Here is a 16277-nt window from a genome sequence, read left to right as displayed (position 1 = left end):
AGACAGAGAGGGCAGGGTTCTCCCCGCTGCTTCTTCCTTATCCTTTAAGCAAGGGATAGCTGGCAATGAATGTCCATGACGCATTAGGCTGCTGAGCCCAAGAGGACCAGGAGACTCGGAAAAGAGACAGAAGGAAGACTGATGTAGAGGCCCAATCCTATATCTCAGCACTGCAGGTGGAAGCAGGAGGATGGGAATTCAAGGTCATCCCTTGCCTACATCTTGAGTTTCAGGGATAGCCTGGGCTACAGGAGACTCTGTCTCAAATAAGACAAAACAACAAAAGACCGAGACTCTATGCTGGCTGCCCCTGTGACCCCGGCACCTGTGGGACACTTACTTTGTAGAAGAGCTGAGCAACCTGCCACCCTTCCCCCATCGCGACCTGAACCGAACTGCATACATGCACCTTACCAGACAAAGCAACCTATCGCTCCACCTCACCGTCCCCTAGTAACTCCCTAGCAACCTCACAGGAACTCCCTTTTGTGGCCAAACACATCCTGGAACGAGGGGCAGTGGTCCAATCTGGATTGGTTTTTGGTACATGCACAATAAAGAAAAGTGTCCTCTGAGTGACCTTTTGGGGAGAAAAAAAATCTTCTAATTACCATCTTATGCCTATGCATGACTGGACACGTATATGATTAAGCCAGATGCATCATGGGAAAGGATATCTGCAGCAAACCAAGGTTTATATAACCGAGACCTGTCAGTCAAAACAAAAAAATCACCCCCATTCCGCCCCTAGCAACCAATTCCTCCTCCTCCCGGACCCACAAAAGGAAATCCCAGAAGTAGCATGGGGCTCTTGAGCAACCTCGCTGGAGCTCACCACTCCCCCGCAGTGTTTCCACTCTCAGCTTTTGCTCCCCCCCCCCCCCAAACAAAACCCCTGTGGCTTTGCCACTTCTGAGCACTTCATCAATTCCGCGAAGAAGACACCAAGAGTCTGGAAGCACCTGGCTCAGGTGGCAACCTCTGCTGAGGAGGCTGAAGCTTGAGGGTTGCAGTTTGAAAACAGCCTGGACTGTGTACCTCAGAGCCGAGGGGCGGGGCCACCCAGGAGAGGGGTGTGGGGGGTATCCGCTCTCTTCTGGCTCTGGAGTTCTGGGTTTCCTTGTCCCTCCCCCTCCCCCTAGTGTATTGGTTCTGGCACAGCGCTGACTTGACTCTAGCTCCAGCGTGGGCATACGACCCAGAGCCTTTTTTTACTCCAGCATCGTACCTAAGTCACAGAGGCTGGCCATGGGATGGACATACAACTAAGTTGGCCAATGAGAGTGCTCCAGGCCTCTGGCAGACGGATCTAGAATTTTCTGGAGCCTTAAAGACCCGTGCAATAGAGGGTTTCCCTAAAATGCTGGCGTCTCAGGGTTGGGTGAGCATCTCAAAAGGCAGAGACCTGTGAGTAACAGCAGCTGAACCTCCTCAGAGGTGTATGGTGGCTCGCTAGCTCCTAGGCAGAGTCATCTTATGTTGAGTATGTGTGTGCAGTACCCACAGAGTCCAGAAGAGGGCGCCACATCCCCTGTGGCTGGGATTACAGTCAGCTGTGAGCCACCCAGGCGGGTGCTGAGAACAGACTCAGCCCTGGAAGAGCAGCAAGTGCTCTCCATAGTTGAACCATCGATTCAGTTCCCACATCCCCGACCAGTCCTGCCCCCTGTGAACTTCAGAGAACATCTCAACTGGGAATAGCCAATAAATAAGAACTCAGTACAGAAGATGAAGCCTGGTGGGCCTGGGTTTGAATCCCAGCCCCACAGTTACTAGTCAGTACTTGTTACTCTGACCTATGTGGACGATAGGGGTGTGGGCTGGGCGTGAGAAGCCCTTCTCTTGTGAGGACTGTGGCTCGTCTTTCCTACTCCAGTTTGTAAGCGTATCTATGAGACTATTTGATTGCAGTCTACAAAGATCAAACGGACAGTGACCTAGGGCTGGAGAGATGGCTCAGCGGCTAAGTGTGCTTGCTGTTCTTATAGATGCCAGGGTTCAGTTCCCAATGCACACATGGCAAATCACGACCACCTCTAACCCCAGCTTCATGCTAGCAACACACACACACGTTTATAAAAATAGCTGCATCTTTAAAGAAATCTTCAGAGGCCCCCTTTTTGGCAGTTGTTCACCAAGGACTGCCTGGGAAACAGTAGGTGCTTAATAAATGCTTGTTACTAAGGATGGAGAGGCAATGAGAGAAGACTGTGCAAGTGTGTGCTTCTTTTGGACCACAGCTCACATATCTGATTCACTCGGGAGCTCAGACCACAGGCAAGAATGTGAGCAAACGTGAGTGTACTTACCGGCCAGGGACTCAGAACTCTGGCTGGGGACATTGTGAGGAGCCTCCTGGAGGACGTAGGTGGACGTGGAGAGGGGCGAGGAGCAGAGGCTGCTGGCAGGGACGTAGGGCGGGTTGTATGATGGGCTGAAATACTGGGGGTACTGGTTCTGTGAAAAGCTGGGGTAGGACGGATAATCCTGGCAAAAGAAAGGGGGCAGGCGGGGGTTGAGTGAGGTGGCACACCCAGCAGCCCAGCCTCCCTCTTCAGAGTAAGTACCAACCATCCAGACAATCGTGGTTTGGTTTTCCCATAAATGGATTCTGAACCAAGAGCCAAGTGCAAGTGGTGCAAGCTGGAGACACGGGGGACAGAGGGATGAAGCCACAGAGTGGGAACAGGGGTGACCCCCGTGTTGGCTGTCACAGGGCTGGGCAAGATGACCCTCACTGGGAAGGCTGAGGAATCCACATCTGAACCTGCATCTCCCACGGGGTAGGAGCTGTGGTGTGGCCACGGAGCCCAGCCATCTCTAGAACAGCTCCGGGGGTCAGGGAGTGGGGTGGGGTGGGAGGTGGGGGTGTGGAGGTGGGGGGAGTCCTTGACACTGCCTGCCTGCCTGCCTTACCCCTGAGCCCTAGGATTTGAGATCCTGAGGGTGAGCCTTTGTGGATGGCCCTGAAGAACAGGAGGGCAGCCTTGAGACTCTCGTGGTCAATGCTGTGTCTCCAGTGTGAGAACTGGGCCTAGCATTCACTGTGACCTCAGAGATGTTGTGTGAACAAGGAGTGGAGTACAGACAGGGTTGAGGAACATTTCAAACATATTTCAGGGAACAAGTTCCAAACAGAGCAGTCCCTACAATATCAGGGTCCAGAGCGTCCCTCTAGTCCCAGCTATCAGCCTTTCCAACAGAGCCAGTCATGATCCTTGGCACCACTACCACCACTATCACCATCATCACAGCTACCATATCACCATCATCACCATCTCCCCCACCACCATCACCATCTCCATCACCACCACCACCATCATCATCACCCTTACCACCACCACCACCATCACCACCTTTATCATCAGTGATTCACAAGAAACTCATAGAAGGTTCTGGGCCTCAGCTCATATCTGCTAAGTCAGAATTACCAGGGTGTCTGAATTTGTGGTAGGGTCTTAGAGTAAAATGACTAGAGTTAAGAATTGCATCTGGCCGGGCGTGGTGGCGCACGCCTTTAATCCCAGCACTTGGGAGGCAGAGGCAGGAGGATTTCTGAGTTCGAGGCCAGCCTGGTCTACAGAGTGAGTTCCAGGACAGCCAGGGATACACAGAGAAACCCTGTCTCGAAAAACAAAAAAAACAAAAAAACAAAAAAAACCAAAAAAAGAATTGCATCTGAAAAGTCCCATTCCTGATACAAGCTTTGGGTTTGTGTGTCTGGTCCGCGGAGCTGGAGGGGAGAATAGTTGTTCTTCTGTGTATTAGGAACACGTGAGCCTTTTGTTTTGAAAGGATTTCAGACTTACAGGAAGAGGGTCCTTTAGCAAGACTCCCCAAAAGTACCAGAGATAGGACCCAGGCAGGGCCTTGAGCATGCTGGCAGACACTCTACCACTGAGCTACACTCTCTAGCTTTAGTAGGCTATTTTTTCAAATGATTTACTTATTTTTATTTTATGTGCATTGGTGCTTTGGCTGCATGTATGTCTGTGTGAGGGTGTCAGACCCCTGGAACTGGAGTTATACACCATTGCGAGCTGCCATGTGCCACATGGAACAGAATCAGGGTACTTTGGAAGAGCAGCCAGTGCTCTTAACAACTGAGCCTTAGGCTCATCATTTATGTGTCTATATGTGTGCGGGTGTGTTGCCACATATGTGAGACACCCATGGAGACCAGAAAAAGGTGCCAGATGCCCTGGAGCTGGAGTGGCAGGCAGCTGTGAGCTCCTGAGGTGTGCACTGAGACTCAAAGCCCAGCCTTTTGCTGTTCTTAACCACTGAGCATCTTCTCAGCCCCCAGCTAATTTCTCACTTGGTTGTTTAAGACAAGGTCTCGTAGCTCAGGCTAGCCATGTGCACACTAAACAGCTAAGGATGACCTTGCCCTCCTGGTCCTCTTGCCTCACCCTCCTGAGTGCTGGATTACAGGTGTGCACCGTCACATCCAGCTGTCTCCAGACTGATTCTGAACTGACGCTAAGGAAAAACCAAGTGACTTCCACCGTGGCCAGCATCCCACGAAGCCACGACAAAGCTCCCATCGGATGCAGAAGGAGCAGAATGCACTGACCCCACGAGAGGCTCACAGTCCAGGGAAAGCATATAAATAAACTGAACTCACAGTCCACACCCAAGAACCCCTAAATGCTTCCGGCTCAGGTAAGATCAGACCTGACATCTTGGAGATCTTGTAATTTTATTTCTAGTGGCATTTTGTCTAATCCGGCCCCTGGAATCCCCAAACCCCGGGCCAAGAGGCCAGGTTTCTGGTGGGGATTGTGGGTGTGAGGGGGCTCTGTCATGCACGGGGAACATTTAAAGAAAGAAGTAAGAAGAGAGTTAGCAGGTGCCATTTCTACCTGGTGCACGCTCCCAAATCCAGCGGTGTTGGTCAGTCCGTTGGCGCCTTGATAGAGCCCAGCGGTGCCTGTGGGCGGACAGGACAGGTTAGGCTTCCCCCATCAGGGACAGCTCGGTAGAAGGAGTAACAGATGCAGCTCTCAGGCCTGGGGTCGTGGTGGGGGTGGGGCAGAACCAGTGACCCTCCCCTTGCCTCCCGTTTCTTCAGTAAACAAGGAAAAGAATCTTCTTTGAGGGATTAAGGAGAGCAGTAAATGTGACCGTACACAGAGCAGGTGTCAGCCCTGCTTACTGCGGTCTTTGAAACATTGTTTCATTCTAAAGCAGGTGCACGGGTGTTTGCGTGGACCGTCTAGGTCACGGGTGCTTGCGTGTACAGTCTAGGTCAGGGAACTTGCAAATTTGCAGGAGTTGGTCCTTTATCCACAGAGGTTGTCAGGCTTGGTGGCGAGGAGCCTTCTTTCCTTTTCCCCTTGTTAACTTCATGAGAAGTTGCATCTAATACAACATGGCCACAGAATGGATTGTGGGGCAGAGCAGATCCTAAGAAAGCTTCGCCTGTTCCAGAAAGGAGGCCACTCAAGACTGATGCAGAGGTGAGGGACATGGTGACAGACCCAAGGCCAGACACCAGAGGCAGTCTTTGGCCTCTGCCACAGGTTCTGCCTGCCTTCTTGGGGGGTTGAGCTAGCTTTCTGCTTATGTTTTGTCTTGTGTGCAGAAAGATCCACGCTTACCTACACTACCCATGCCTGGTATGAACTCTGATCCAAGGCAGGTAGGAGGAGGTGTCTCTCTAAAGGTTCCATCAGTAACCTCCCCAGGACTTGGGGGACTTAGAGAGACCCTGAATGGTGACTGGGGAAAGGGCAAAGTCAGAGAAGGGTTCATCTGAACTGAGGTCCAAAGCAGGAAGAGGAAACAGTGGGACAAGGAGAGTAAGAGACGGACACAGGACCCCACTGGGCCTCTCTCCTGACTTCCCTCACACAGTGACTCCTTAGTCCTCAAGGGCACAGACTTAGCCCATCCCCGTGTGACCCACTAGGATCCACTCTGACCCACAGAGATCCCACGGTGTCCTCAAGGCTGGCCTGGACAAATGCATGAGAAGAAGGCCTGGGAGGAAAGTCTAAGGCTAGCCCATTTTTCTCAAGGTCATCTCTAGTTCTGGTTGAAGAGACTCTGACCAGCTTGAGTGTGGCAAGCTATATCTCTTATTCCCTGCCCTTTCCCCGTCTGGGGCAAACAAATCTCCTTTGAGCTGAGAACATGGTCTTGGGGGTCCTGAGCTAATATTTTTCTTCCACTGGTTGCCATGGTGACCCTACCTGCCCCAGGGCAACTCCTTCTCTTCTGTGAGAAGCCGTGGAAGGCTGACTTAGGGTAAATTTGAGCAGGGGTGGTCACAGTCAGTCCCCTCTCTTTCTCAGAAGAGCCTGTTGTTCATTTTCCTTTTGTGACTCAGGGTCCTCTGAAGAGGGGACAGCTGAACACAGCTTAGTGTGAAGAGGTTGTCAGGCCCAGCAGGGAATCCCTCCTGGGCCAGGGAGGACCGCAGGAAGATGGGGTAGGAAGTCTTGGGCAACAGTGCATGGGGCCTGGAGGGGTTTCATAGACTCATTTTGGTGGGGGCTGTGAGACACAGTCATTGCTGGCTAGAACAGTGTGGTGAGGAGTAGGAGGGTGGGAGGCTGGCAGTGGCTGGTCCCTCTCCCTTGTCTCCACCCTCTCTCAGATACAGAATACTCTCTTTATGCTAGACTCTGAGTAGGATACTCTGCAACCCGGCCTCTTTTGTGGCTAGTTGTAGTAATGACGGGACAGGTTCTAGACAAGAGGAGAGATGGACCCGTCAGTTCAACTTCCTACTTGTGCTTTCACAGGGCAGGCAGGGCCCAGGGATCTTCTGTCTCAGACTCGCCAGTGCTGGGTTAACAGGCAGTGCTGCCATGCATGGCTTTTTGTAGAGGTGCAGGGATATGAACTCAGGTCCTCACGCATGCACAGCCTGCAACACTTTGCCACCCTGTCCTGAGATGCTGAGGCAATTCACTCTGGGCTCTTTTGTCTTCTGTCATTTCATTTTAATTTGAAAATTAATTTCGTTTAATTTCCTCTCAGTTCCCATCACTCACAGGCAGAAACTGTGCGGTGTCTGAATGGGCTTTCTCCGTGTTTTTTGTTTGTTTGTTTGTTGTTTTTGTTTTTGCTTTTGTTTTCTATTACTATTAGGAAACACTGGAGGCAGGTCAACTCTATCAAGAAAAGAGGTTTGATTAAAATCTTAGGTCCAGTGTGCAAGATCAGGCTGCCAGATGAATAAGGATAGACACTCTGATGCCTAGGTATGTGTGTGTGTACATGTATGTGTGGTATGTGTGTGTGTGTGGTGTGTGTGTGTGTGAGTGTGTACGTGTATGTGTGGTGTGTGTGTGTGTATGTGTGTGTGTGTACGTGTGTGTGTATGTGTGGTGTGTGTGTGTGAGTGTGTGTATGTGTGTGGTGTGTGTGTATGTGTGTGTATGTGTGGTGTGTGTGTGGTATGTGTACGTGTATGTGTGGTGTGTGTGTGTGTATGTGTGTGTGTGTGTGTGAGTAAATGTAAGACTACATCAACAGGCAGAGAATGGGGTGGCCATGATGGCTCTTCTGTGACTCTCTTATACCAAGCTCCCGTGACCTAATGACCTCCCAACATCAGCATCCTGGGGAGCAACATGGGAATTCCTTCTGGACAAACTATATACAGGCCACAGGGGCAGACACTCCTTACTTAGTACAGGGCACACGCAAGCACTCGGGGAACAGGTGTCAGTTTTGTGACTTCTGGGGTGTCACCTGTCTCTCAGGTTTCACAGGCCATCAAATGGTTCTGACTTCCTCACCGCTGGCTGCATCATCTATGCCCTGACAGTGCCGTGGTTGCCTAACTCTCTGCTGGTCCTAACTGCCCAGGAGACACGGGTGTGAGGCTCCTAACAAGGCTGCTGTGTGCATCCCTCCCACCCGCTGTGGGCCCTGGATGTCTTGGAGGAGATAAGGGCGGGCTGCCTGGTGTAGGTGTCCCTGCATCGCGCTCTGCACCTGTTCTCCCTCCCCCGGGCATCCAGCATGGGACTGCTGGCCATTTTTGGCTGTCATGATAGGTGTGTCATAATTCATATTTCTCTGGTTGGTTGCTGGTGACTCTGAGTGTCCCTTTCAGGGCCTGCTGCCCTCTGTGTGTCTTCTTTTTAATGAGATGGTGATGGTTGCTATGGAAACTCCTCTCTTTCCAGGGCTGAGCCTAGCTTTACCTTTACCTCAGCCCTTCAGGGCCCTTCACTGACTGTGAGATAGATAAGGACAGAAGAGCACTGAACCCTCCATGGAGGAGTGCAGATGTCTACTCTGGGCTGGCTGCATGGCAGGTTGGGAAGTGACTGGGAGGGCCCAGGTCACTCTGAGCTAGCTACTGAGCCACTCTGCATAGAACATCTCTTGCTGAAGTTCTTTGGGGCCAGTCTAAAGTGATCTAGCTTCCAGGAGGTGGTGGTACACTCTGTAGGCTGAGGTAAATGGATCTCTGTGAGTTCAGGGCTAGCCTGGTCTACAGAGTGAGTTATAGGACAGTCAGAGTTATACAGAGAAACCCTGTTTTGGAAAACCAAACCAAACTCAAACCTCTTGAATAAAATGGGCTAGCCTTAGACTTTCTACCCAGGTCTTCGTCCCAAACTTAAGTGATCTAGCTGTCACAGTAGACAGGACATCTGTGTCAGGCTTTGTGAAGACAGCCTTGTGGAATAACTCTGGGTGGAACCCCTCATCCATGCTACCCAATTTATTTTCCCAAAGCATAGGGGACCACTGGTCAGGTCCACAGGATAGTCGGGAGCCTCAGTCCCCTTTGTAATAAAGTCTGACTTAGGGACAATTAAAGCATAAAGACCAGCCAGGGAGGCGGCTCAGTGCATAACGGTGCTTGCTGCCAAGTCTAAGAGCCTGCGTTCGATCCTCAGACCCAGATGGTGGAAAGAGAAAACTGACTCCTACGAATTATCCTCTGACACGCACACAGATAAGTGTAATAATAAATTTAAAAAGAATATTTAAAAATGCAAAGACAGAAGGCCTTCCAGCAGGAGTGACAACTATTTGGAAAGTGTTTGGGGGCACTAGGAATAGAGCTGGGGGAAGGGAATATAGGACTTGTGTTAAAAAAATCAAGTTGGTGGGAAGAGGGGCCCCTGAAGCCCCCATCCCTGTCCTAGACCCCACCCACAGCCCAGAAAGCCATAGACTTTCTTAGGCCCAGTTTCCCAGTTTTGCCACGTATAGGTTCCTATAGGTTCCCAAGTTTATATCTTTAAGTTTGCTAACGATGCTGGGTATTAGGAGGGTTATGCAGATATCTCAGGACACTTACATTAGGTAGGTAAATTAAATTTAAAAAGTGGTTCTTTGTAAAAGATCTTGCCAGAGAACTTCATATGAACGGCACGCAGAAGGAAATGTCTTTATATTTACAGTAAGTAATTGCGGATTCTTCTGTATCATGATGGCCTCAATCATCTCTCTCCTGGGCCCAAAATTCTGTTCTCAGTACCCAGTGTACCCGACACGTATGGACCCAGGATCCTAAACCGCAGGGCTAGAGAACAGCTCTGGAAACGCGCTTAACCCTCACACATTTTAAACCGCCATGTTCAACGCCACTCAAAGGTTGGGATACAGCACGGAGGGAAGAAACAAAATAAAGAACCCTATTTTAAATCCTAAACGGACTAGGAAACGTTGCTAGTTCCGACTGTGTAGACTAGGTGCCATAGTTAAGCTTAAGGATCCGGGTGACTGAATGGCACAAAAACTGGGGCTTATGTCAAGCTCTTCAGATTAAAAAAAAAATCTTTTAAAAACAAAACAAACAAAAAAACCAAAATATCCTTTTTAATCTATGTTTTGTCTGTTCCTAGAAGGCAAAGTTTTGAAGGACAAGAGTTGGCTGCCTGGCCCCACCCAACTCTGCTCTTGGCTCAACCAACCCCACCCCTGGCCCCACCCCGCCCTGGCCCCGCCCCGGGCCCACCTCGCCATGGCTCCACCCCACTCTGGCCCTGCCTGTTCCACACCCCGCCGCTCTGGCCCCAACTCCACTTCCGGGCTTCCTTCATTCTCCCCACCACCAACCACACATCTGTGGCACCTTCAGAGAGCGCCAAACATGGAACCTTTAGATCTCACACACATGAGCATGGGCGTCAGGAGGGAAACCACACATAATTGATGATTTTCCCTGATGCCTGTCAACATTGGGTGATCTTTCTAAGCCCCAGTTTCCCTTCTGTAAAATGGAGCTCAACGCAAGTTGTTTGGTGTCTGACAAGGATTCTAGGAAACAAGGGCTCTCGAGGGCAGAGCTACCCAGAGTAGGCGATCAACAAACTATAGCTAGGATTTTCATTCTTTATGCACTTGGCAGGCTGAGGAGGGGGAGGAGGATCATGATGTGTTGCAGGCTAGCTTTGGCTACATAGTAATAGTGTTAAATGGTACAGAGCTTGACGACCCAGGTTGACTTATGGGAGCTGAGACCAACAGGGATGAGCGGGCAGGGAGACTCAGGATTCTAGCCAGCCTTTGTGTAGGGGCTGAGTATGGTGCCTGAGTAAGAATGGCTCCCACAGGGTAATATATTTGAATGCTTGGTCATTAGGGAGTGATACTACTTGAGAGGGATTAGGGGGTGTGCCCTTGTTGGAGTAGGTGTGGCCTTGTTAAAGGAAATGTGTCACTGAGGTTTCAGAAGCCTAAGCCAGTCCCAGTTTCTCTGTCTCTCTCAGTTGCCTGCAGATCTGGATGTAGAACTCTCAGCTGCACTTCCAGCATCATGCCTGCCTGCCTACTGCAGACAGCCAGGAGGAGACTATCATGTACACTGGCCTATCATCTGCACTGGCCGGAGCCTGAGCATAGAAGACTTCAAAGCCCGCCCACACAGGGATGCACTTCCTCCAACAAGGCCACACCCATCCAACAAGGCCACACCTGCTGATAGGGTCAACCATTCAAACACATGAGTCTATGGGGGCCACACCTATTCAAACCACCACAGTTGTCATGCGCAGTGTATGTTCCAATTCAAAGTGGCAGTGAAGTCACATCATTGTACAAATGCTGCCAGGAACGCATCTGGTCACTCCATGGTCACTCCATATTTGCTTTTGAGTTAACTTCTGGTCAGTGTATGCCCACAGGTCTAGGCCAGCTTGGGCTGCACAGGAAATGCCTGTCTGATGTTTTCTTCCTTTATGCCACCCACAGTAGATATCATGTGATTCTTCTACAGCAGGAGATTTCCTGTTAGTTTTTGGATGTTTGGGGACTCTAGCCCTGAGCCCAAGGACTACATGAGAGTTCAGGCCTACAGAATATACTTTAATAACCCCTTTGCTGCCTGCGCCCAGGAAATAGCAGACAGTCTGACAGAAGCCAGTGTGTCACCTCAGGGGAAATAGAGGCCTACATCTGGTTTATGAAGGGGTGACTGTCGCATTCGCCATGTTACAATCTCTAGGCGAACACTTCCTGGCAGTAAGGAGACATTTCTCCAAATAGGTTTTTTTCAAAGAAGGTGGGCTCGATGAAATGGCCTCACAGGCAACCTGGGGAAGCCTCTGAGATCACACAGGCTGTGTCTGTCGTCCTCAGAGCCAGAGTCTCACAGAACACCATATGCATCTGGGTTCTCAGCTCAGCCCCCACAAAGCTTCCTGCTCTGGGTTTCCAGGCAGAAGCAAAGACATCCCACTGACCCACACATTCTGAGGGACTTCCCTAGTGTCCCCCAGGAAGAGGTGAAAATCACTCAGGTGAGGGCCATAGCCTCTCATGCTGTCTCTGCTTTCAGATCAAAGCTCTGGGGTTCTCCAAGCTATGATTCACTACTTGCCCTAAAACCTCACATTGCCATTAGGGAGCGATGTTTGGAGCAGCTGCCAACCCTGGGATTTATTTCTGTTTCTCCTGTCATGGCCTCCTGTCCTCATAGGTGAAATAATCCCAGTCTCTGAGTGGGATGTTGCTCCCCCTCACGCTCCCCCCCCCCCCGACAGGGTGGGTGCGGTGTTTTTAAACCTTTGTGACCTTGGAGCTTCGCCTGTGCTTACATCATAGCTTTGAGGTCCTTGCTAGACAATGTCCACCCATGCCTCCTACACATAGTCTGTGTTTAGGATCTACACAGGGTGAACATTAGACCAAGGGTGGAGGGGTTGCTTGAGGCTATTAGCAGTCGTGAGACATGTCAGGGCTATACTGTTCTACCTCACCGGTGTGATCTCCATGCCCCAAATGAGCTGACGGTTCCATGAGAAGGCCCAGGCACACCCAAAGGAAGAGCCGGTCACTCAGACCCTTTATCTACTTTCATCCAACTGGCCAGTGTGGTCTGGGAATGTGGCTCAGTGAGTGAAGTCTCACCTAGCATTCACAATGCCTTGGGTTCAGGTCCCACTACCACACACACCGGGAATGGTGGTAGGCCTAGGCGTGAAGGTTGGAGAATCAGAAGTTCAAGGTGACCCTCCACCACATAATGAAGGTGAGGCCAGCCTAGACACGAGACCTTGACCCAAAAAACTAAAAACAAAACAAAACAACCAAACAAAAACCGAACAAAATGCATGTGCCCTGACCGCTCCTTAGTCCTCCTGGATCCCGACTTTATCTGGATTGAGATGTAGCATGTGCTCTATTGGGACAGTGTCTTACTGGGATGGCCCTGGGAGAAGGGACTTTGAAGAGGTGACTGGGTCAGGAGAGTTGGGGCTTTATGAACGAGGTTTGTGCCCTTGTCAACGGGACACCATTTATCATGTCCTCTGGGACACACAGAAGAGATAGCTACCTATAAACCAAGGGTTAGTCCTGTCCAGCCAACTGTGCTAGGAACAAGAATGAAGTCACCAGCTGTGACCACTGGTGCCCTGGAGGACTGAGAATGTGGGTCTCACACAAGAGGCTGCAAGGATGAGGGATGGATCAGCAGGGGTCTCTGACTCTGTCCCCGCTCCATGGTTAAAGAAGGGGACCAAGCACTGTCCCTGGAAACAGCACTCATTACAATACTGTGGTTTTGACACAGCACCTGGGTGCTCTGTTTGGTTACAGTTCCTAGGGTTCTATCCCTGGGAGTGAAACTCACAGAAGGTCCTGACACATTCCGCAGCAACTTGGAGGGCAGTGTCCATGGTCACAAGGAGGCTTGCAGGCCAGTGGCAAATCCCAAGGGACAGCATGCTGCAGCTACTCTAGACTCTTGGGAGAGGTTTTTGACACAGGCAGATGGGGGCCACCATCAGGCCTGTGACTGAATGCAGACGTTGGTCCCCACTCCTTTTGGGCACAGCAGATAGTACAGACATGACAGCAGGTGGCCTGGTACCAATTAAACCTTATTTGTGGGCCCGCGATGCTAGAGTTTCCTATCATTTTTCTTGCTAGGAAGTATCATTCTAAACAAAAATTCTCTCAGCCATCTGGACGTTGTTACCTTATAAGCCACAGAGACACAGGATGGACAGGTGGCAGCTAGGAGACAGACAGGCGGCAGCTAGCTTGTGTCTAGAGCAGAAAGGGATCGCCTTTTTAAAACTTGGGCTGGAGAGATGGCTCAGTGGTTAAGAACGTGGGCTGCTTTTCCAGAGGACCTGAGTTTGTTTTGCAGATCCTGCATGGTGGGTTGATAACCATTCTTATTTCCAGCTCTGGAGCCATCAAGTGCCCTCTTCTCACCTCCAAGGGTACTAGACACACTGGTAGTGCACTGACCATATATGCAGACAGAGCATCCACACACATAAAACAAATGATAAGATAGTTTTAAAAAATAATAAACTTGGTGAGGGGAGGGACTTGGAGAAGTGAAGGGAGGGGAAACTGCAGTCAGGATGTAATGTATGAGAGAAGACTAAAAGGTAGAACAACAACAACAACAACAACAACAACAACAACAACAACACGATGTGGGCTCCTCTCTCCCTCCTTCCTCCTTTGCTAGGCACTGGACCCAGGACCTCATGCACATTCTGCAAGTGAGATGCATCCCAGCCCACCACTGCCTTCTTATGTCTTATTTCTAGAAGTCTCCATACTCATTTTTTTAAAAGGAAGATTTATTATTATACACAAGTACACTGTAGCTGTCTTTAGATGAGCCAGAAGAGGGCATCAGATCTCATTACGGATGGTTGTGAGCCACCATGTGGTTGCTGGGATTTGAACTCAGGACCTTCGGTAGAGCAGATGGTGCTCTTACCCACTGAGCCATCTCGCCAGCCCTCCATACTCATTTTTAAGAGGCTGGTAGGAGACAGTGCTACCTGAGGCTTCCCTGCAGGGGTGGAGAGGAGTCCCAAGCTTAGCAAAAGGGCACACACACACACACACGCACACGCACACGCACACACACACACACACGCACATGCACACACATGCATACACGCACACAAATGCACACACACTTGCACATGCACACATATACACATATACATGCATGCACACACATGTATGCACACATACACATGCACACACACATGCACGTGCACGCACACACACACACACACACACACACACACACACACATGTCCCTTTAGGTAGCTTTGTCCTTTCTGCCCGTGTTCCAGGAGCACTACCACAGACAGAAAAGCCCATTTATCCACCTATAAGTTGTGGCTCATGAGGCTGGGAACACAGAGACCCTGTTTACCTCTGATGGCCCTCCTGCCTTAGGCTACAGGACACACATGTCCTCTAGTCTGGGTCAGGATTGGATTGCTTCTGAGCCCTCCTTTGCTCCTCTGGGGCGTGGGTGGTTCTCATTCCTGGCTGCTGCAGCTCCCCACCCCCACCCACAACCTCCAACTGCTCTCCCCAGTCCAGTCCTATCTCCCAGAGGATTCATTACACTGAGGTCCTTGCTGGGACCCATGAAGCGCTGAACCATGTCCTCCTAACCCAAGCCCCCTAGAATGTGCCCTTGTGTGGAAAGAGTCATAGCAGCTGTGACTGGGATAAGGAGTGGGAGAGGCTGCTGGGTAGGTATGGGACCTTAAACAGAGGAATCCTCCTTAGGAGAGGAGGAAAAAGGCACCCTGAGGGGAATCCCACAGGGCAACGGGGAGGGCTGGGGGAGGGGCAGGGAGCAGCCCCGTGGCTTTCCAGTTGGGACCCTCCTATAACGCACTCAATACTTTTGGCCTCCAGAACCACACAGAAATGACCCCGGGGTTGTCTCAAGCCTCTTAGGTTGCAACACTTGCTGCAGTGGCTTGGGAAAGTACCAGAGAGCCTGACTTGACTGTCCTCCAGCCCTGTCTGCCTTCCTGGCTGCACAGATAGGCTCCTCCTGGTCCATCCCCCCAGCCTCACCGACTTCCTCAGTCCTTGCCATGATGACTCTGCCATTCCTCAGCCCCCAAGTGCACGTCACCTTTGCAGGGGCTGTTCCCTGTCTGGAATGCCCTTCCCTGTACCTTCCCGTAGGACACATCTGCTGCCCTTTACCCAGGCCTCTCTGGTCCCAATAGCTTCTCATTCTACCCCTAACTCTGCTTTTCTCTGTGACCCTATGGTCATCTGAAACACTAGGAATTTGTGTTTAATAATAATAATAATAATAACAATAACAATAACAACAACAACAGGAGATAACTCAGTAAGATACCTGCGTATAAGGATCTGAGTTCGAATCCCCAGCACATGTAAAAGCCAGGCATGGTGTTACATGCCTGTAATATCTGAGGCCTAGAGGTTCTGTGGAGCCCACTGGCCTGCCAGCCTAGTTAAATCAGTTAGCTCTCTGGTCCAGGGAGAGACCCTGATTCAGAAAAATAAAGTTGACAGTGTCTGGAGACAACCTGCCGTTGACCTCTGCCCTCCTCACAGGCATGCGCACACGTGTTCATGCCATACAAACATGTATAGATGCCAAAGTCAAAAGAAGACCACTATAAGCCTCTGCCTGTTAGACGAACGCACCAGAGGGCAGGACGATGCTGACAACCTGTTTTGTCAGAACTGCAGTGGCTGCTATGGTCAGTACTTTCTGGGTGATAACTATGGTCATTAGAGAGTAAGATCCCTCACCCCCAACACAAACACGCACACGCACACGCACATGCACACATACATGCACACAACCAGTTCTTGTTGCTGGAACCTGTGACTGCATGGGCTATGTGGAAAAAGGGGCTAAGGCCAAAGATGACATTGAAAGTCAGTTGTCAGCTAATTAGGCCGGTGCCCTGGATTGTCTAGGTGAGCTTCATGGGGTCACAAAAGCCTTAAAAAGTGGTGGAAGTAGAAAGAAGGTTCGGAGACATGACCAATAGGAGAACACAGTAAGTCCAAGCAAGCCAGACTCACTC

The 16277-nt window shown here is 50.6% G+C and overlaps 1 protein-coding gene across 4 annotated transcripts in view; it reads right to left on the bottom strand.

Moving 5' to 3' along the window:
• Eya2 (EYA transcriptional coactivator and phosphatase 2) overlaps nucleotides 1-16277 on the bottom strand; it is a 176700-nt gene that overhangs the window by 53290 nt on the left and 107133 nt on the right. For all 4 annotated transcript variants that reach the window (NM_001271963.1, NM_001271962.1, NM_010165.3 and 1 more), the window contains 2 exons: nucleotides 4866-4933; nucleotides 2310-2487 (listed from right to left, as the gene is read on the bottom strand). In NM_001271963.1, coding sequence (NP_001258892.1) covers nucleotides 2310-2487; nucleotides 4866-4933 — 246 coding nt within the window. The remainder of the gene's footprint in view (nucleotides 1-2309; nucleotides 2488-4865; nucleotides 4934-16277) is intronic.

This window comes from Mus musculus, chromosome 2 (genome assembly GCF_000001635.26).
Source record: "Mus musculus strain C57BL/6J chromosome 2, GRCm38.p6 C57BL/6J".
NCBI classification, from domain to species: Eukaryota; Metazoa; Chordata; class Mammalia; order Rodentia; family Muridae; genus Mus; species Mus musculus.
The sequence above is the reverse complement of the archived record's forward strand: the minus strand, read 5'-3'. Positions and strand labels throughout refer to the sequence as shown.